Below are 20410 nucleotides of genomic sequence, written 5' to 3'. Positions count from 1 at the left end.
AAGTAGCCTAACAGGCTGTTAATCTGTAGTACAACTTTCAGAAGGCAAAACTGTAAGATTGTTTAAATAGGATAGGGAACAAGGTTTTCCTGATTATAATTTTTTAAGGAACTTTCCTGTATTTATTAAAATCAGTACCAAGTAGTTTAATCTCAGGTTTTAATCAAAGCTGGAATCTATTTTTAAAAAGTTTAGAATATAAATATTTCACTAACGTGGATATAGGTACTCTGGATTTGGAAGAAATATCGGTACTCCACATTGGTTGTAATTCAGGTATTTCAGTTTGCTGGTTCTTGCGTTTTGGAAAGCAAAAATTGATTATTTTAATGAACTGGAAGTAGAATTGGTTAATTTGGTGGTTGAAATATTGAAATGCATCTTGCAAAACTTACTAGGTTGCTTTTGTAATGAAACTTATTAAAGCTGTCCCTAGCCATGTTAGCTTTAGTAAAATTGTGACCTTATATTCCTTTTGATGAAGGGAAGTCATAATTCAAATTGTTTATTTTCTGACTGATGCATTTTTAGATGCTTTCATAAAAATTTTTTCAAAGGCAGTATCAGACTTTTGACTGTCACAATTTGCTCCATTGCTCTATAAAATTCAGTGCAGTTTTCAGACATCTTCTGAAAGCAGCCTACACAACAATGGGAAGAATTAAGGGATGGAATGGAAAAATGTGGCTGGACTGGCAAGCTTATTTCTTAAAAATGTAGTCATTGACTTGAAATCGTGCCAGTTCCAGTTCAGTGGTCATTGCCTGGTTTTGAATTATAATGATTATTTGCTTCATAGTTTTAAACTTAACCTCGGAAAATCTTCTGTCTGTACTGCAGCCATTTTTGGTGTATTTTCAATATGCTTTTTTCTACTTCTCACTTGTTTTTAATTTGCACTTAACTGAAGAGCGCGAAGCTCCGTAATACACCAATAGATCCAACAATCTCAAACTTGTGTGGTGGTTGCTACTAAAAAAGTGTTGGTCTGTTCTGTGTTAATTCTTACTGTTTTGTAGAAGTCGGTCAAATTAGAAAGGAGAATAGGGGCTTCTCCTTAAAGGAGGTATAAGTAACTTTCAAGCTTTGCCATCGTCATGAGTAATGTAATTGGCTTTGCTAATTTTTAAAACCCTATTACAATTTTGTCTTAAGAGGTACTTGAGAGCATTCCAGTTCTCTGCAGTTGGGGTGCTATTATCTAGAGATCCAGGTAGAGGATACTGCTGCAACGTGGTGCTAACTTTTCTAAAGTTACTTTACCAAGAGGGAAAGAGTTGTGTTGTAATAAGGAGATATAAATGAGTCTCAGTACCTGCGAGAAGTGGGTGGGACACAGCCCCTGACCAGCTTGCTCTTTGCTACTGAAAATGAGACAGCTTTTGTCTGCTTCTACTGTCAACTCAAAGTTAAACTTTGCTCTTTATGTGGTTGCCAGAAAAGAAAACTTGTGCAGGGGGACGGATGGAGGAAGATTCAGAAGGAGTGGGAGGAGGAGACGACAAAGGCTGGCTAGAATTTTTCTGAAATTTCTTGGGCTCTTCTCCTTTGGCAAGTAAATACTCCCAGTTTGAGGCCTGCTGGCCTGCAGTAGCTTTTGGCACAGTGTCAGGAGCTACGCACCATTACGCTGAAGCACACTAATTCTGTTGGTTTTGCAAGCAGTTAAGAGCTGGTCATGCTTTAGCAGCCTCAACAATGCCTGTTTGCTTTGCTGTCATTTTTTTTCTTGCAGCTGTCATTTTTTTCTTGCAGCATTTAGAGCTCTGAGAAGCACAAGCAGCCAGACCTACTTGCACAGCCTGCAGATTTCTCCCAGCCAAAGTGCGTTCAAAAGTTCTGTCAGTCTGATTTCCATCCCCTAGCCACTGACTTCAGTGAGCTTGCTGAGGAGCATGCACTCATCAAATTAGTTAGTTTCTGGAGAAACTTCCAGAGGGAAAGATGACGTGCAACCTTTAAATATGCCTGTGACTCTGAATGATAGAAAATAGCTATGAATTCATATGAATATGTGATATGAAGTATGTAAATGATAGAAAAAAGTAAAGAGTAAGGAGAGAGAAGAAAGTTTATAGGAAAAAGGACAGAGAAGTTGTAACTCTGAGTATCTTGTAAGTTCTCTCGTAAGATGGACATTTCAATTAACCCTCCCTAATATAAACCTAAGTGGTTCCCAAAAAGTGATGGCAGGAAGGGGAAGCTGTTTCATAGTGGAGACTCCAGCAAGTACAGGATTGTAATGGTCTCTGGACTGAAGTGACCATGAATTGTATGGTTCAACTTTCTGTACTGTGTTCCCTCCTAAATAGAAATGTATTTTTTCTCCACAAGGGTATTACTGTAGAATTTCTGAAGTGGGAACAACGTGTTGCCTACTTTCAGTCTGAGAATTAATTTCATAAGTGGAAGAACACAACAAAAAGAAATGGTGAGCATTTCTTTATTGTTCTTACGTTCTACAGTGTAACAGATGACTCCCCAAAAAATCTGTTTTTATAAAATCTGAAAAAATATTTGGAAGGAAGGAGCCATCCAAAGGGCTTCTGTGTATTGCTGACAACCTTATTAAAGAGAAATTAAATTTTGGAGTTCCACCATGTGGTTAAAAAAAAAAAAAAGTTAATTTTTAGCCATAACTTAACACTATCTGAATTAAATCTATGGCTGTCCAAGCTAATGCTCATTGTATGTTTATGAACTTCTCTGAACTTCAACCAAAATATTTGTTTTATTTTACTGTAGTAATGTAGGAAGGATGAGTCATCTGTCTTGATGGTGAGTCTGCCTTGAGTTTCAAATCTTTTTAATGCACCTGTTATAAAAGAGACCATGGTCTGTGCTAGTAAATGTCAAGTTCTATGCATCGTCCAGCCTGTTGATACAGGAATGACTAAAGGTTTTCTGGAAGCATTTCAATAGCTGTTTTTGTTGCTTTGACCTTTGCACATCATGTCATAATTGTACAAATCAGTTTTATAGGCCTGTTGCATTTTATAGGGCTTATCTGCCTTTGCAGAGCCTGCAGCGTCAGTGGGGGTGCGCTCCCTAGCTTTAACGCGGCACTGAGGACGCATCGATAGAGATGTTCCTGCAGTGCACTAACTTGTTGCCTGCTGTCACTGGTGTGTTTTAGTGGAAAACCAGAAGGGGAGATGCAGTAAATTAAAGCTAATTCACGTATGGGCATTAGTGGTTGCAGTCATGCTGTCTGCTGGGACACAGGTGTGCTTTGAAGTTGGAGTCAGCTGGTAGATCATGTTAACGTGTGGCTTGAGGAACTAGAGGCTAGAACCTGATCTTCTAGCTCTCGCTGCTCTTAGAGCCTAGTGTGTTTTTAAAATGGTCTAATGTTGGTGATAGCAGGCCCTCTAGAGGGCGATTTGATCATAGAAATGCATACAAAATCAGAACCAGAAGTCCAGTGCAGTGCTCGAGAGGATTAAGACTCAGTTTCATGAAGCTGTTTTAAGCTGCTGTGAGCCCGTATGGCCATCAGAAAGGGTGGTTCTGCCTTGTCATCTTCGCACTGGCACTAACCTTGACCTAGTTGAGCCTACAGCTGCACGTCTTGCTTACCAAGTGGAAAGGAAGAACAGTACATCAACAAACCAGTCTCTGTGACTGTGTGACCACATGAGAGCCAGTACCAGCATAAAGGAGCAAGTAGGAGCACATGGTTGTGTCTAGCAGGAGGTCAGCATCTCTTTTTACTGGCTGCACAGGCCTGGAACAGTTTACGCTGCTCACGAAACTGCGTAATTTTAGGATAAATAAGATTTACCTCCCCAGAGAGTTAGGAATAGAGACTGCAGACTGGACAAGCTGGATATTTCTGAGTGGGATGTTTCTCTTTTGTAAGTGAGAAGTTAATTTTAAGGTCTTTGTCTCTGCTTGGTCCTTCAGTTAGGAAGTTCACTTCATGGGCAGATGTGCTCAGAATCAGTCTGTGGGCTGGCCATTGATAAATAACTTTGATATGAGTTACTGACAAGTATGTAATGAGAATGGAAGTGAAGTTTGGCTTAAAAATAAAAAGTGCTTATATACTTCTTGCTTTAGAGAACAGTTTTGGCAGTGCAGGAACAAGTTGAATGTAGGTATGTGTGTTCCTAAGGAAAATGGGAGATCGTCTGTTACTCAAACTTTTTTTTTACTTCTTTCAGGAAAATCTGCAAGACATTAAATGATGAAATAGTCTCAGTTCTCATGATTTTTCTCATATGCTTCTCCTCGAGCCATGGATGAATACAGCTGCTTTGTGGATTGGGACAAAATGGATGTTACTGTCCAGAGCCAGGATGCAAAGGACCTAACCTGCACGGAGTTCCAGGAACTCAAGCAGCTGGCCCGACAAGGCTACTGGGCCAAGAACCATTCTCTGAGAGCCAAAGTGTACCACAAGCTAATTAGCAATATCCCATGCCGCACAGTGACCCCGGACGCAAATGTTTACCGTGACATTGTTGTGAAGATTGTTGGAAAGCGTAACAGTAACTCCCTGCCACCACCAGAGTTTGTTGACGACAGCCTCGTCCCTACGTACTGCTTGAATGCTGAAGGCATTGGGGCAGTCAGGAAGATTATTTTGTGCGTTGCAAATCAGTTCCCAGACATATCGTTTTGCCCAGCGCTGCCTTCTGTGATAGCTTTGCTCCTTCACTACAGCAAGGACGAGGCAGAGTGTTTTGAACAGGTTTGCCGCATCCTTGCTTGCAATGACCCTTCTAAGCGGCTCATTGATCAGACATTCCTAGCCTTTGAGTCCTCGTGCATGACTTTCGGGGACCTGGTTAACAAGTACTGTCAGGCAGCACACAAGCTGATGGTGGCAGTGTCTGAGGACGTGTTAGAGGTATACTCGGACTGGCAGCGGTGGCTCTTCGGAGAGCTGCCCATGACATACATTGCTCGGGTCTTTGACGTGTTTCTGGTGGAGGGCTACAAAGTTCTCTATCGGGTTGCACTGGCTATTCTGAAATTTTTCCACAAAGTCAGAGCTGGGCAGCCCATGGAGTCTGACAGCATACAGCAGGATATTCGAGCTTTTGTGAGAGACATTGCGAAGTCAGTGTCTCCAGAGAGGCTTCTGGAAAAAGCCTTTGCTATCCGCCTTTTCTCACGGAAGGAGATCCAGCTGCTGCAGATGGCCAACGAGAAGGCTTTACAGCAGAAGGGCATCACAGTCAAACAGAAAAGGTAGGGGTCTCCCCACAGGTAGTCCGAGTGGTCTCCACAAACCTGAGATCCTGAGCTTTTCTAAGTAATGAACGGTCCGCTAGTCTTGCGTGCCTGGCGGAGGAGAAGAAGAGCTCTGCTGGTGCATGCTGATACCTCTGCTGACTTTTTCTGTGCGGACTTGGTTAGAAAAAGTCAGCAGCCCAAAAATCAAGCGTTGCTGGGACTGAACTGAGAAGTGTGATGAATTCGTAATTACTTTTTACGGGTAAATGTTGATTGCAAATATTGCATCTCAAAAGTGTCTATCACAGGCTGATTTTAAACCAAAAGACATTGTATTAAAGCTGGAAAAACACCGGTAACTTACTGGGAAGAAAAGTGCCCAAACAAATACGAAGATTCTTAAGATGAGATTATTAGTATAAAACATGAATTTCCTGCCGTCCAGTACTGTGAGCTCAGGTGCTTCTTTACTGCAAGTAGGCAAACGCTGGCTGAGGTGGGAATGTTTTCCTCACCTAGGGAGTTTATTTTATAAGAGGGAAGAAATAAGTAAGTCTTATTTACAGGTTACTTTTAAAAGTAGTTTGACCGCAAACCTCCTGAAAATCAAGGGCATAGTAACCATAGGTAGGAGCTGACCAGGTTTGTGACAGGTACAGGTGCTATTTGAAATAATGATTTTGAAAGAACAATGAAAAAGGAAAGTGAGGATACCAGTCCAGAAGACGATTGCATTATCTCTTTTTCAGAAACAAGAGGAGGAAAAGCCTGCAGGGAGCAATGGGCCAATGAAATCTTGGTCCGTTATAATAGGTAGCCTTAATAAAAGCTTAGCGAAGAGACCTCTGCATGTATATATCTTACAGCCAGTTATGTTGCTGAGTAAGTCACAGTAGTTGCGAACGGGTATGTTCCGTGGTATTGAAATAGCCTTACCCAATTCTAGCCTACAAAATAACTTTTGCGTTAGCTGAACTTCTTACATGTACGGTGTATGCAGAAGGTTATCTCCATGAACTTTGCAGTCTTTTCCAAGGGTTTATTTTCAGATTTACAATTTGGTTTACAACTGGCTTGTGCCTTCCCTTGCTTTTCTCTTGGAAGAGACTGTTCTGCCAGTCTCAAATGTGCCAAGGCGCTCAGCCGCTGGAAGGTCACGTTGGGTAGAATTCTGATCACTGCATTCAGGGCTTGCAACAAGCAGGGTTAACTCTTGCAGTTTGTGTATATTACCTTTCGTTCATGTACTGAAGTTCAGAAGAGTTGTAATATCCTTTCTGAATATATTAGTATATTCTTCAGCAGCAGAGTGAGAGTTAAACAGAAGGTCCAGCTGCACTGAATGTTGTAGTGGCATTCTCACTCGGAACAGTGGTGCCTTCAGAGCAAAAAAAATTTATACCCAAATAATTCCAGTAGTAATTACCTCACCAGGCAGAGCTGCTAATGAAAAACTTTTATCATCTTTACTTTTGCAAACATACTTCTCATTATCCATTATCTGGGTACTGCTGTGAACCAGGCTCAATTTGGATCCTGGCGCAGAAGTCACCTTTTCTCCACTGCTCAGTAAGATGAAAGTTTTCTTGTCCAGATAGATGCGTTTGGCCTGTGCAAGTAGTTGATGAATTATTTTACAATAAAATAACTCTGAGCAGGCAGCAAAAAGGGAAAAAAAAAAAAAAAAAAGGTGGAAGATAGAAAATATTTTAACCTTTTTTTTCGTTTTGCTTTGTGGTTCAAATCAAACTGTACTTTGTTTCTTTCCAGGCTCCTTACGTTCACTTTGTCATGGATGTAGAAAATCACTGATCTTTTCTACCTTTTTTGTCTTTCCTTTTACGTTCTTCTTCTGTCAATTGCATACCCACTGCACCCCTCCTGTTTGCAGTGTGGCATCTCCAAAAAAGGTAGGCTCGAACACTCGGATCTTTGCCCTTTGCTCGCTTCTTCTGTCTTTGAATGGCTGGTAATTTTTTTCTAATGCTGTCATTATTGCTAATGCTGGGGCAAGGCAGCAATTACAGCATCAGATTGCTGCATAACATCTACTGAATATACTCTTGCAAAGTTAGTTCAAAGCACCTGCAGAGTCCTAAGATGGGGGGAATGGGCACAGCTGGTCAACACAGCATTTTACTGTACAGCAATACAAGTCTGTATTTTTCAGGACAGAAAAGCTTGATGTTAATGATGGGATTTAAGTTATCACTGCACTGGAAGAAAATTGTGTGGGTGTTTTGTTAGTTTTGTTTAAAAAAAAAAAAAAAGGCAACATCCTCAGAGTTACAAGGTACTGTTCCATGTCCAAGCCTGGTATGAGCTGTTGCAGTTTACGTAAGACATGCTCAATTATTTCCTACTTTGCAAGCTTTCCGCAACTAATTGGAAAGATGTTGGACTGAACCCAATTTGGCACACTCCTACAAGTGACTTGTCTCAATTTATACTATGTTGTATTTACTTTTATGTGGGTAGTTTTTTCAAAGAGGCAAGACGACTTTTTGCTTGTGTGTCAAGGTCAGAGTTACTGAGCCATATAGCATTAGTGGTTAATTCAGTCATTCATCAAGTCTTGGCCTGAAAAGCATTTCTTAAAGAACAAAAACTAGTGGATTGTAAACACCTGATAAGCAGAGAAAGAATAGAGACTGCCCTGTGATTAGTACCACAGATGTATGGGTCTAAATTAATGCTTTTGAGACAAGTTTTCTGGCCTTGTTGCAGGTGCCGTGGGTGAACTTTAGTGAGAGATGCACACCAAAGCTTCCGTTGGGAGCACTTTTTGATGGGAGAAAGTGGTGCTGTACGTGTTTTTTGGGTCCCAGTTAGGGTTAGGCTCAGTGTTCCGGTTAGGGTTACGTTTAGGGTTGTTTGGAAAGAGAGAAGGCAGAGTCCTCTCACCTGCTGCCTCACTGCAGACATCGCAGGGTCCCCATCACAGCAGGTACCAGAGCAGCTGTTTCTCCTGGTCCCAAAGGTGTTTAACTCCATCACACAGGTTAATTCCAACAGCTTGACTCCATCACACAGGTTCCCCTACAGTCACCTTCCTAAATGATTTCAGTATCTTGACAAACTGTGGCTCCTTCCCCATTAGCTGTTCCACCTGCGCGTCTCCAGGGCACGGAAGAATTGCCACTAGCAGCACATTTCTGCCAGTGAAAGTGAAACTGCGTGGCACAGGGAACAAGCTCGTGTCCCTGCCGGCACCGGCCCAGAGCCACCCCCTGGAAAACAACTAGCGGAAGAGGTGATGGGATTCTCCAGAGTTTATTATTTAAAAAAAAAAATGGATGACTTATGGGAACAAACAATCTCCAAGATGTTTAGAGCTGCAAACTACTGCTTGGAGAAGGCCCTGAAGGCGGGAGGAGCTCTGCCGGAAATGCTGCGTGCTGCAGTCAGGCAGCTGAGGAGAGCTGAGCTCAGAACATCTCAGCCCACATGCAGCAAAGCCCCGGGAACATCGCTCCTTCAGGTTCCACCACGGCTGTTCCACAGCAGAACACACCACCACTGTCCCTGCCCCTACGCTCTGGCAGGAGGCTCGGGGGACTCAGAGCGTAAAGAAACAGGCGGTGCTGTGAAAATCAGAAGGAACAGCGAGAAAAGATGGGGCCCGGGAGCACAGGACAGAGGAACACATTCACGCGGGTGGCTCTGAGGCTCTCCTCCAGCAGGTCCTGCCGTCGCAGGAAGCCTCCAGACGCTCACAGCAGGAGCCTGGCTGAGTCCTCAGAGCCTCTTCCTCCTCCAGAGGCCACTTGTGCCCTGCAGGCAGGGGACAGGTGAAGTGAGGAGGGTCACCGAGCTGGGTCAGCCTTGGTCACCAGCCCCTGCGCTTAGCCCATAGCAGGTTCTTTAAAACCCTTTGGTGAGGAACCTCACAGATGCAGGTGAGGACAGGGATCACACCGCCCCACAGTGACCAGCGCGCCTCTCCCCGTGGCCAGGAGCATGCGTCCTGCGCCAGGCAGTGACAGGAACAGGGCCCAGCTTGTGCTTTCCATCAGTAAATCACCTCGAGCCTGGGATTTTAGGATGCCATAGCAAGCAGAGCAGCTACACTAACTACTTACTACAGCAGATGGGAGGGAGGGAGAAAAAAAAAAAAAAAAAGAAATAGCTGCAATTGCAGTCAGCTGAAGTACTGAGTTCCAGTCAGGGAGCAGCTCCTGGAACCCTCCACGCACACAGAAGAGAAACCCCCACGGCGACACCACAGCAGAGCCCCTGGTCAGCCCCAGGGCCTAAATGAAACAGATGGAAACGTCCCGTGCCCGAGCGAGGACGACCCACGCTTCCCTCGGGCTCCCTCATCACTCATAGATCCAGTGCTCGGCCGCGTCCTCCCAGCACGTCAGCTCCTCGGGGCGGAACCAGAGGGAGATCTCCTGCCGGGCACTCTCGACCGAGTCGCTGCCGTGAATCACGTTCCTGTGCGGGAAGAGGAAGGGGTCAGCCAGCACCACGCAGAGAGAGGCTGGGGAGGGGAGCTGCAGGTGGGAAGATTTCACCCTGACCAATTTAACCGAGCCTGCTGAGCCGGTCACGTCACGCAGTACTCCTTGCCACCACACAGCCCTCCTCCTTCCAGCTCGGTGGCTGCTCGTGAGGTGGGTTAGGCCACGTATGTGTAGGAGCTGCCAGTTTCCAGCAGTCCTCTCTTCTGTAATAAATTATTTATGTGCTGCAAGTGGCTGTCGAGCTGGGGTTCACCTTTGTTTTGAAGTTCTGCCTCCAGATTTGCCCCTTCTTTCAGGGGGAATAGGTCCTGTGAAGCAGGTTTGGTATCAGACACCAGGGAGCAGGAACCTAACAGGAGGGTGAGATAAAAACTTTTGTCTACCGCAGGCCAGGCTCAGCTACAGCCACCAGAGGTCACCACTGGTGACTCTGCAGTGATGAAAACACGCCTGCAAAACTCCTGCTTGGCTTTGGGTTCAGACTCGGGTGCCTGGTAGAGCTGAGTGCCCTCGGGGTGCCCTGCTCCCCTGGGAGAAGACTGAGAGGGCTCCTCCCTTCCTCTTCTCAGCCTGACAGTCCTGGGTGCTGGAGCAAACGCTAAGCAAACCCCTCCTAGTGCAGACAGATGAGGCCTCAGGAAGCACGAAAGACCCAAACCCAGACTCCTCCCTTCTGGCAGAGCCAGCCGGGGAGGCAGAGGTCAGCGTGTCCTGGCCCGTGTCCCTCTGCAAGCAGTCACGGGGGTGACGGCGGTGATCTGAGCACAGAAGGGGGAGCGTTGTACCAGAGTGCACCAAAACACCCAGGACACAAGAAGCCAGACTCACCTCCCAACATCAATGCAGAAGTCTCCTCGGATGGTGCCAGGCAGGGATTCAGCTGGGTTAGTCTCCCCGATCATCATACGAGCCATCTTGACCACGTCCAGGCCCTGCCAGACCTACGTGACAGCAAACAGAGTCAGCTCGCGCAGCTCCCCCGGCTGCCCCAACCACCCGCTCCCGAAATCTGCCGTCTGATCCCCGGGGGGACGGCCCACAGGGGGTCTCTCAGCGAGCTGCTTTCCGAGGTCACTTCTTGAGGACCATCGGCGTTGCCTTGCGGGTTCAGTTCGCCGCAGAGAACACCCCATCAGGGTCTGCACGGCTCCACCGGCCAGCACTCACCATGGCGACCACAGGCCCAGAGCTCATGTACTTCACCAGCCGCCCGTAGAAGGGCCGGTCCCGCAGGGCGACGTAGTGCTCCTTCAGCAGCTCCTCCGAGGCCTGGGCACGGGAAGCCCGCGGTCAGCGCCCGGGGCGAGAGCAGGGCTCGGTGTGTCCGGGGCACGCCGCGGGGCACCGGGACACCGCTCACCTGCAGCAGCTTCAGCCCCAGCAGCCTGAAGCCCTTCCTCTCGAACCGCCGGATGATCTCCCCGACCAGCTGCCGCTGGACGCCGTCCGGCTTGATGGCCACGAAGGTGCGCTCCGTGGCACCGGGACGGGCTGCGGGCGGCCGGGGCGTCAGCCAGGACCCGGCCCCTTCCCTTCCCTTCCCTTCCCTTCCCTTCCCTTCCCTTCGATTCCCTTCCCTTCCCTTCCCTTCCCTTCCCTTCCCTTCCCTTCCCTTCCCTTCCCTTCCCTTCCCTTCCCTTCCCTTCCCTTCCCTTCCCTTCCCTTTCCCTTTCCCTTTCCCTTTCCCTTCCCTTCCCTTCGATTCCCTTCCCTTCCCTTCCCTTCCCTTCCCTTCCCTTCCCTTCCCTTCCCTTCCCTTCCCTTCCCTTCCCTTCCCTTCCCTTTCCCTTTCCCTTTCCCTTTCCCTTTCCCTTCCCTTCCCTTCCCTTCCCTTTCCCCTCCCCTCCCTCTCCTCATCGGCCCGGCCCCGGCCCGGCCCGCACCGCAGTGCAGGACGCTGGCGAACACGGCCAGCACCAGGCAGATCATGGCGGCGGAGGCGCCGCTCTCCACGGCCCCGCTGCCGCTCCCGGTCCCGGTCCCGCCCCGCCCCTGCCGTGTCCCCGCCGCTCCCCTTCCCCCGCGGAACGATCGTGCTGCGGCTGCGGGGCGCCGCCGGGGCCCTCCGGGCTGGAACCCGCGCCCGCAGCCGCACCAAGCGGGCGGCCGGGGGTTGCGTTTTGGGTTTGGGGGGTTTTGCCGTTTATTTCGTGGGCTTGCGACACTTTGTGGGTCTTGCCTCAAGCTCAGCGGTTCTCCACCCGAGGAGGGGACCCCCCCCTGTGCTCCAGCAGAGTCCCGTCGTGCCTGGCCCGGGGCTGTACAGAGTGCGCCGCTGGCACGGGTGCTGTGCGGGGCGGGATTCGGCCGGTGCTGGGGAGCCCGCGCTGCTCCCCGCGCTCCCCGAGGGCATTCCCGCGGCCTCTCTCGTGGGGGAAAGGCCTCTCCCTCCGTCTGAGTGGGGTCAGCCCAGGGAGGCCGGCTGGGTGGCGTAACGCACAGCCCGCGCGAGGAAACGCCGCCGCGTGATCTTGGCTTTTAAAATGCTGCCGTGGCACCTACACAGCACCCGCTGCCTCCCCAGTGCCGGTGGGCTCCCGGATCCACGGGCCGGGGCTTCGCTGCCTCGTCCCGGGGCTCGGTGCCTGCAGAAGGAGCACCAGGGACGGCTCTGGGCCCTCCTGCCGGGGAGCAGCTGGGTGGGTGCTGGGGAGGATGGGGATCAACCCCAGAGAGCGACTTGGGGACGCTTAGCTGTAACGTTCTGCCTTTTAAATATGGCCGTGTGAGATGGGGTCTTTTGATGGGTTGGGGGTTGTTCGTTTTTTTTTTTTTTGCATTATTAACCTCCAAACAGCATGTTCTTAACCCTTCCCTTGCACTCGTAGAAACAGTTGTGCTATTTGCTTGAAACATCTCAAATTCAGTCTAGGACAGGCATCTGTCCAACAGTGCAAGCAATTAGTGTGATGAGGTTACAGGCAGCTGTAAGGAAGGTAGGCAATGGATGGTGTTGACTCACATTAGCTGCATTCGACACTCCTCATAGCGCTGGTAATTAAGAGCACGTTCTCCATGCTCATGAAGTATCTCTTTTTCTCATGTCAGGGTTGTTGATTGTTCTTTCCTTCTCCACAGGTCTCCTCAAAGATCCTGCCTCAGACATTTGGATCAAGGTTTTAAGTTCCTTGGACTGTAAATAATCTTTTGAGCCTCAGGCAATTCCCTGCAGCATAACCTGGAGGAGAAACATGCCAAGCACTCTGTCTGCTCCGGTGAGTCTCTCTCGTCTTCTCCGCAGTAAATGCAATCTGGCAACAGACGTGCTGTGGGGAAAAGGCTTTGACTTGGCTTTCTAGGCTGGATACTGGTGTCGTCAGCCTCAGAAATGCTGATTGCTGGTGACCACAGTTAGCTCGGGGAGCAGAGATGGGACTGATTCTCATTCAGGTTATTCCAAAGCCGATGGCTTTTCAGCATCTACACCTGATTGTTTCAGGCAGGTCTGGGGAATCTGTAGCAAGCAAGAATGAGTCCTCTACAAGTCATTCGTACGGAGGTTTATTTAGGAGGGCAGCAGCTTTTCCAGAGCAGATGCTGTGCATGGCATGCTGCCACAGGCAGTAGCTGCACGGCTGGAAAAGGCTGGGCAAGTTTGCCGCAGGGCCCCCAGTTTAGAGAGCCTTGTGACTGTTTCCTGAATCCTGCTCGCTGGGAACCTGAAAGCTGGCAGGTGCCTTCTGGTACCAATTACGGTGCCCATTTCAGCTTGGTTTTGGCAGGTACTTTGTAAAACAGTATCCATGTGGCAGCAGAGGCAGAGGTAGGCTGTTCTTGTCCTCACCCCCACTACAAGAATTTCAGGCAGAGGCAGAACTGTATTTTGGCTGGTGCTGGATAAAACATCGAAGATGCTGTGGTCATACAATAGATCATAATATCTGTACTTACGTTGTCTGTAGTCACATAACTGCATGTGGTGCAGACAGAGCCTGTTTTGTCTTTTCAGCTTCATGGCAGTTTCTGCAGCTGTCAGTGCTTTCCTCCCCAGGTGGTTATGGCACCTTCAGTGATCTGCTGGTGTGGGGAGGTTTTTTACTCTTCAGTTCAGCCGTGGTCTTCCACCAGTGTAGTACTGACACAGCATTGCCAGTGTTAGTGCCCCTCACGGCATGGGCGCTGCCTAGGTGGAGACTTGCTGCCTGCCTTCTCTCTGGACACCTGCTTCTGCTGGAAATGACTTCTTCTTCTTTAGGATGACTCCACGGTGAAGACTGAAGAGGAGAAGGAGGTGCTGGTGTTAGTGGAGCCAGAAGATTTTCTAAAGCGCCTCTTTTCCCTAACCCAGGTCATCCAGATCTCTGAGCCAGACCTATACAAAGCACTCTGCAGCAGCCATTTGGCCAAAGGACCATGGAAGGGGAGGGAGCGTTCATCCAAAACTGCCATTGCTCCACCCTGAAACAAAGCTGTGTTAGAGATGCAGTGGTTTGGAATGAGTGAACCTGGGGGAGAAGCAGTATCTTGAGTGCGGCAGTAGGTCTTTAGGGATGATGCGCAGACTTCCCTTTAAACCCAAGACAGGATGCTGCTTTCTTTAGAGGAAGACTGGGCAGGCCAGGCTTGTCTTTCCTTGTATTTAGCTTTCCCATCATCATGGCGCTCATAGAAGATGCGCTTGAAAGAAACAACCCAAGTACACAACCCTTGGAACCGCTTGCATTTTGAAGCAGGGAGGTTTGTGGTTAGTTCTCGTTCACGTGCAGTCACACAGTGTTTTATGCGTCTGTCCAGGCAGCCTGTGCTTCTGCCCTGAGATGTTCAGCAGCCATCCAGCCCAGCCCAAGACCAGAGAAGGAAAGGCTAGAATAGGCGGTGTCTGGGAGGAGGTCAGTGCTAACGCTCCAGGAGAGAGGTGAGCAGAGTATTGGCAGATGTAGCGTGCAGCGTGTGCCCAAAAGCAACGCTCCCGGCTGCAGCCTGAGACTGGCCCTGCCAGCTCCCGGTGAGGAGGTGCTCCCGAGGAGTCCCCTGCTGGAGACGGGGAGGGCTTATTTCAGAGAGGAAGGCTGCTGCACACTTGGGTGTGATTTGTCTTCCGTCAGAGTTTTGTCGATGCCCCACCAGGGAGTCAGCCGGTTCTGAACCAAGTACTGCCTTTGGCCAGCCCGGAGGGCTCCTCCACCAGAACCTACAGCCCGGCCGTCGTGGGGCTGGGTGCCTACCGGCGGTACATGCTGGGGACGTGCAGGAGCAGCGGGCCCGGGAGGCTGGCAGGGGGTGCAGAGAAGTGTCTCTGCAGGAAGGAGGTGCTTGGGGCTGAGCTGCTGGCACTTGATGCCAGCGTGGGGTCTGTAAAGCACGGAGTTCGTGCTCAGGGGGGCTGGGACTTGGGTTTTGCAGTCTCGTAAATCCATCCACATCCACAGCAGACTCTGAGGATCTCGTAGTGAGGTGTTTGCAGGTAAGGCTACACCGTAGCAGGCGGAGGGCTGCAGTGATATGGCTCTTGCTGAATTACACCACAGGCCTTCTTGGTGCACAGGGCCCTTCTGTTCTCAGCGTGCTGTGTAGCTCATGAAGAGGGAGGTTCGGTGCCTGGAGCCCTTTTCTTGTACCTTGATTGTCTCGTTTGTTTGTTGCTCCCAGTGCCTGAGTCCTTCCTGTCTGTGTACATGCACAGCAGAGGAATCCCCTTTCTGTGGTGACAGTGTGATCATCCACAGCTTCCCCACATCGACGCAGCCACAGTAGCTAGGTCTGCCCTGTCCTGTCTTTCCCAGGGAGTATTTCCCAGGGAGAGCTCTTGTCTCACCACCTCCTGGGCTCTTTCTCACTTAAGCCTGTGAGGATAAATTTTACCAAGAGTGTTATTTCTTTAAAAAAAATCAGCTGTGGCCTGCTGAGTTCTGCCACCAAAGGAACCAAGCAGTGCTCACCCTGGTTTTGGGTCTCACCTTCTCTCACAGCCGCATCCTTCCAGCTCACGTGTAGTCCCCAGCCGGAGGGGCTGGGCACAGCCTGCAGAACCGTGTCAGCGTGCCTGCGGGAGCAGCGCTGCCTCGCAGGGGAGCTTTGTCTCCACCTTTAAGTCAGGTTGGGAGGTGGCAAACGTGGGTGCTGTTAAGTCTGGCCTCTTCCTCTTTATCAGTCAGCAGCCTGAGGCGTGAATACGCGCGTCTGTGAGCTGCGTGTCTTGCTTACAGGTGTAACCGGGAGCAGGACAGGCAGCAGGCACGGAGCCCTGCAAAGCAACGTCCCGGATCCCAGCCTGGCCCTGAGCTGTCCGTGACTCAGCGGGAGATACTGGAGGTAAAACTTCTCACGCTCCTTGAAGTTTTGTGTTACTCGTGGTTGAACCGTACGGAAAAGGCTCCCACTGGGGTGCCCTTCTGTGTAATGAATGCTTTGCCAGGGAGGCGGTGGCTGGCTTGGATCAAGTTGCATCCACGTGCATCCTCAGAGCCTGTTGTTCCTGAGATCCTGGTTCAGAGCTGATCCAACCTCCCCTCCCCAGTCCCACCAACAGCCGCCAAGTTCGCTGTGGGTTCTCACTCAGGTCTCTCTGCCTTGCAAAACTTGTGTCCCACAGCAGAGCAGAAGCGCTCCTTGTGATGCCACAGCAGTCAAAAACTAGGTCAGATAGGATCTAACTCTTGCTTGATATCCCTTGAGCTAAAATCCTGCCCTGCCTGAGTATGCCCCCAAAGGGGCGATGACCCGCTGGCTTACTGAAAGCTAAGAAGGATGAGCAGGCTTTGCTGTGCTGTGTAAACAGAGCTCACGCACCCAGTGCTGCCTCCCTCCCCTTCCAGCCCTGCTGAGGGACGTGATACTACCCTGTGCTTCCCTTGCTTCTGCCTCTGGGTCCCTTGGGTGGCCAGGGCCATGCCAGCACTGCTGGCTGAAGTTTCAGTGTGCATTTGAAGGAGGCTGAGGGCCTCGCGTTGTCCTGGCCCACCAGAGCCTGTCTTTTTCCCATTGCTTGGTCTTACGGTGTCGCTTCTCCTCCAGACGCTGGTGGTGCTTCCGCTGTGGGGTAACACTGAGGTACTCTTCCTAGACACGTGGCAGGAATTTGGTGAACACGTTTCTGCGCTGACAAAGGCGATAGCGAAACGCCCGTACAAGTGAGTCGTGTTGCTGGATTTGGTCGAGTCCCAGGCCCGGAGCTTTGGAAAATGTCAGCAGAAGCTACAGAAACGCTTACCTGTGACTGCCAGCGTGTCCTGGTCAGTGTAAGGGCTTGGACTAGATCATTTTCAGTCCTCTGTGCTGATGAAAATCACCCAGCTCTCACAGTGAATGTAGTTGTGATTCAGCATTAAGAATGGAGGGAAAAGGAGAGCCTCAGGAAAACCTCTTCACCCAAGTGTTCTGAAGCTTTTCAGGGAAGGAAGGAAATGGTGAGGAATAAATATTAGTCCTGAACAGAGGGAGGGTTTAGAAGGAAGCCAACTGCCTAATGCTAGGATCTGGGATCTGCAGGCACGTTCTCAGCACACACTGTCCCCTGGTCTGGCTCTCAGCAGTCCGTCTTTCTGCAGGAGGCAGCAGGAGATGCACGAGTTGCCTTTCTGCACTGCGGGGATCTCAGGCAGCAGGGTGCGAGTGGAGAAGGATGGCACGGGACTGTGGCAGGTGTGGAAGAGACAAATCCAGCAGTTTAATAGGGTCAGCCCTGCAACGGCAGCAGCGGTAGCAGAAGCATATCCCTCCCCACGCCTCCTGGTACAGGTAAGCCCTCAAACCCCTTGGTGTCCTGTTAAAGCTTGCTGCGTGGAAGATGATGGTAGGGAGGGGTGCCACAGGTTTCCTTGCTTAAAGGTCTTTGCGGATGGAGCAAGCAAGTCCTGAGTTTGTAATCAGCTCTCCAGAAAAGAGAGGACTGTGTCCAGACGGGTGTTCGACTTAAGCCATAGTTTCGTTTCAGCAGCAGCTGAAACAAAAGCTCCATTTTAGCTGCTGGTTAGCCCTTCCCGGCCTCTTTCTGCCTTCATCTTGCCTAGAAGGACCAGCTTCATGCATCTTTGCATTTTTGCCTGGCTATCTATTTGGTTGCATATCCCAGCCAGTGCAGCTGAGGGTCTGCTGTATACGTCCCATTGCCCTTGCCCAGCATGGTCTGTCCGTCAGGTTTTCTTGCCTTTATTTGAAATGGGCGCTGTCACAGGTGGCTGCCGTTGGTTGGACAGCTCCAAATCCCGCCCTAGCAGAACATGCGTGTTGCCCCTATGGACCACAAGACATCTGAGCTGCCACCAGCAGCGTACCCACACTTCCCTTGCTCTTCTGTTTGTCTGATCCTTCAGGGAGCTGATTTAGCTCACTAAATTCTCCCTCTCCCTACTGCCCTTACCTTTCTACTGGTTTGTGAGATAACTGCCAGTGAGGTGTTGGGGGAGCAGATTAGACAAGGATGTTGTGTGACCCTTACAACAGCAGCTTAGCCAATTTATAAAGACCTCTTTTTTTGTAAACACGTGCTTGTTTCCATTTTGTGTGAGCATTAATCACTTAAGCTCTTTCCATTAGATCAGGAACTGTGACAGAACTTTTTTTTTTAAGTCTCACATAGTCAAATATCCTCTTCTACTTTTCTTCCCCTGGAGCTTTGATCTCTGTCCCTAGCATACCCTCTTCAGAAGAAATGGCTTTACAGCAATCTCATTGTACACCGGAGGGGCAACACAACTCAGCGTGCATGAGGCCTGTTTGCAGGTCTTGATTCTTCTGAGTTTTATCCCCTGACCCTTGTATGTTCGGCTGAACGCTCAGTCGGGGATCCTCAGTGCAGTGATGGGATTGAGCCTTGCGGTGGAGATGGGAGTATTCTCTTAGAACATCCTCGTTAACTGCTCCCTTCTCTTGTGCGCTTGAAGGCCTACAAAGAGTGCAGCACGGATGATGAGACTACTTCTGCTGAGTGACATCCCAGTGAAATCGGATGTCATTGGGCAGGACCGCCGCCTTGGGCCAGACTTATGCCGCCACATCTACCTCTTCATGGTATCCACCGACCCCAGCCTTGTCCTGGACCTGACGGCGTAGTGGGACCTCGGGCTGCCTTGGTCAGCCCCGTCGTTTTTATCTGCCAAAACTCAGCAGTAGCGGAGCTGCTGCTGGCATGGCCGTGCAGCTCGGAGCCCAGCCAGTGGAAGCAGCTGGTTCTGTTTCAGAACAGAGACTTGCACATCAATAAATGTCTCGTTACAGATGCTTTCTTCAGCCTCTTGGCTCTCCTTTCCTCTTTTAGCTGCCCTAGCTTTAATATCCCTCTGGCTGGAAAGCAGGCTGACTCCTTAGAGAGTTGAGGCACGTTGGGAGCAGGAGCGGGGTATGAAAGTGGTGGTGAGCTGTCCCTGAGCAGCACAGGGTCCGCTCCTCTGTCGAGACAGCCATGCGGTAAGTCTGTCCCACGCTGCCTGTCAGGTGTGGTGCTGAACGAGCTAAATATTTTGTGCACTGTCTCCTGACTTTTAATGCCCTGCTCCCTGCTGGTTCTTTGGCAAGGGCGGACCTGTTACTCTAGGTCCTTCTTGCAGCTTCCTCGGGCAGGTGGATCCTGCTGGACTTGCTTTTAGGAAAATGTTCACCAGCCATCAGAGCCAGCTGGCCAGAGAGGAACCACATCCTCGGGTAACGCGGAGCTTGAAGCGGGGCAGGGGAGTTTGTTGGCTGAGCTCCCAACATAAGGAAATACCACATAAGCGCCAGAAAACTCCACACAAACTGGTGGGCTACGATGGGAATCTCCTTTCCCAAAGCAAAAAATCTGCTTCTCACTCAGAAATAGCTGCAGCTGGGGTGGGGGACCCCAAACTGAGGTTTTGGTAACGCTGACTGGGGCCTTCCATAGTGACACGGAACCCCCCCGAGCTTCTTCCCGCGAAGCACAGCTTGCCAGCTCAAACCAACTGCAACCGGTGCTGTGAAAGTGGGAGGGCACCCTCAGAATAAAGTTCCTCCTTGCCAGTGATTCTTCTGTCTCCATCTGCTAAAGCTTGAATTAGTTCCTGTGAGGAGAAATCCAGCAAGGCTGTTTTTTCTGGCTGGAGCACGACTACAGATGGATTGACAGAGAGCCTGTCCTACTTAATTACAGTTCTCATTCAAAGCTTGTAACCAGAGACGCCAGAGCCATCTTTGTTTAACGATTCATGATGCAGGAAGGAAAGGCACGGTCATGGGGAATAAATGCAGGTGGAGCAAAAGGCTTTGCATGAGGCTTTTGCAGGTCTACAACGACCAGGAGAAAAGGCAGCAGGTGGCTACTTGGGTTCACAGCAGCAACGCTGGGAGGCTGCTGACTGATAAAGTCCCTGGAGCCCGGCTGTCCTGACAGCGCGACAGAAGCCTGGCAAGAACCGCTCGAGTACCTGACCCCTCGCTGCACTGTTTGCGCCCAGCCAGTGCTCGTGGCCTAATCTGCGAGGAGCAGCTAAAGCGCTTTTCCCTCCTCTTTCCTGTCTAGAATCTTAGAGCAGCTGAAATGCAAAAAAAAAAAAAAGCAGGAAGGCTCTGCTGCATGCCACTTGCTGGCAGCGGTACCAGGCCACTACTGGATTATTCTGTTCCAGGCTCTGATCCAGCATTTCTCCCCAGCACGCAGAAGGGGCCTGCCGCAGGCAGCACGCACGTCTTGGTCAGCGCCTGTCCCGCACACACAAGCTGCTCTGATTTTCAGGCTCTGGGGTGGGCATTTGGGGTTGTTTGTCTGGCCATAGTCTGTCAGAACACACCTCTTACAGAACGCTGCAGCCCTCCCTTCCTGTTTGCAGCCACAGGCGTCAGCATGGCTCTGCTGGAGCTCCGTT

At 50.0% G+C, this 20410-nt stretch overlaps 3 protein-coding genes across 3 annotated transcripts; 2 read left to right on the top strand and 1 right to left on the bottom strand.

The window, feature by feature from the left end:
* The first annotated feature begins 4204 nt into the window (after positions 1-4204).
* Positions 4205-5429, top strand: TBC1D24 (TBC1 domain family member 24). The gene has a single exon (XM_035549148.2). It carries the CDS (start codon positions 4241-4243, stop codon positions 5201-5203), a length of 963 nt encoding a protein of 320 aa, XP_035405041.1. The 5' UTR covers positions 4205-4240; the 3' UTR covers positions 5204-5429.
* Positions 5430-8441: 3012 nt separating this feature from the next.
* NME3 (NME/NM23 nucleoside diphosphate kinase 3) lies at positions 8442-11659 on the bottom strand. The gene is made up of 5 exons (XM_035549145.1): positions 11537-11659; positions 11014-11144; positions 10821-10922; positions 10482-10594; positions 8442-9624 (listed from the first exon to the last, which is right to left on the bottom strand). The coding sequence occupies exons 1-5, from the start codon at positions 11580-11582 to the stop codon at positions 9507-9509; spliced, it is 510 nt and encodes a 169-aa protein (XP_035405038.1). The 5' UTR covers positions 11583-11659; the 3' UTR covers positions 8442-9506.
* A 1170-nt stretch (positions 11660-12829) lies between these two features.
* EME2 (essential meiotic structure-specific endonuclease subunit 2) lies at positions 12830-18813 on the top strand. Its single transcript, XM_035549147.1, is given in 8 exon segments — positions 12830-12868; positions 13849-13941; positions 14699-14820; positions 15800-15905; positions 16608-16723; positions 17141-17330; positions 18476-18504; positions 18506-18813. Coding segments are annotated over 8 exon segments (819 nt in total). The 5' UTR covers positions 12830-12844; the 3' UTR covers positions 18645-18813.
* The last annotated feature ends 1597 nt before the right edge of the window (positions 18814-20410 follow it).

This window comes from Cygnus atratus, chromosome 15 (assembly GCF_013377495.2).
Source record: "Cygnus atratus isolate AKBS03 ecotype Queensland, Australia chromosome 15, CAtr_DNAZoo_HiC_assembly, whole genome shotgun sequence".
NCBI classification, from domain to species: Eukaryota; Metazoa; Chordata; class Aves; order Anseriformes; family Anatidae; genus Cygnus; species Cygnus atratus.
Note: the sequence above shows the minus strand (reverse complement) of the source record. Positions and strands in the feature narration are given on the sequence as shown.

Bases quoted from the DNA above. Each gene is read 5' to 3' on its own strand.
- TBC1D24 (XM_035549148.2), top strand. From the start codon at position 4,241: ATGGATGAATACAGCTGCTTTGTGGATTGGGACAAAATGGATGTTACT.
- NME3 (XM_035549145.1), bottom strand. From the start codon at position 11,582: ATGATCTGCCTGGTGCTGGCCGTGTTCGCCAGCGTCCTGCACTGCG. The intron at 10,595-10,820 runs GTGAGTGCTGGC...GCTGTCACGTAG, and splicing joins CTGGGCCTGTGGTCGCCATG to GTCTGGCAGGGCCTGGACGT. The intron at 9,625-10,481 runs GTGAGTCTGGCT...CTTCCCGCACAG, and splicing joins TTCTGCATTGATGTTGGGAG to GAACGTGATTCACGGCAGCG.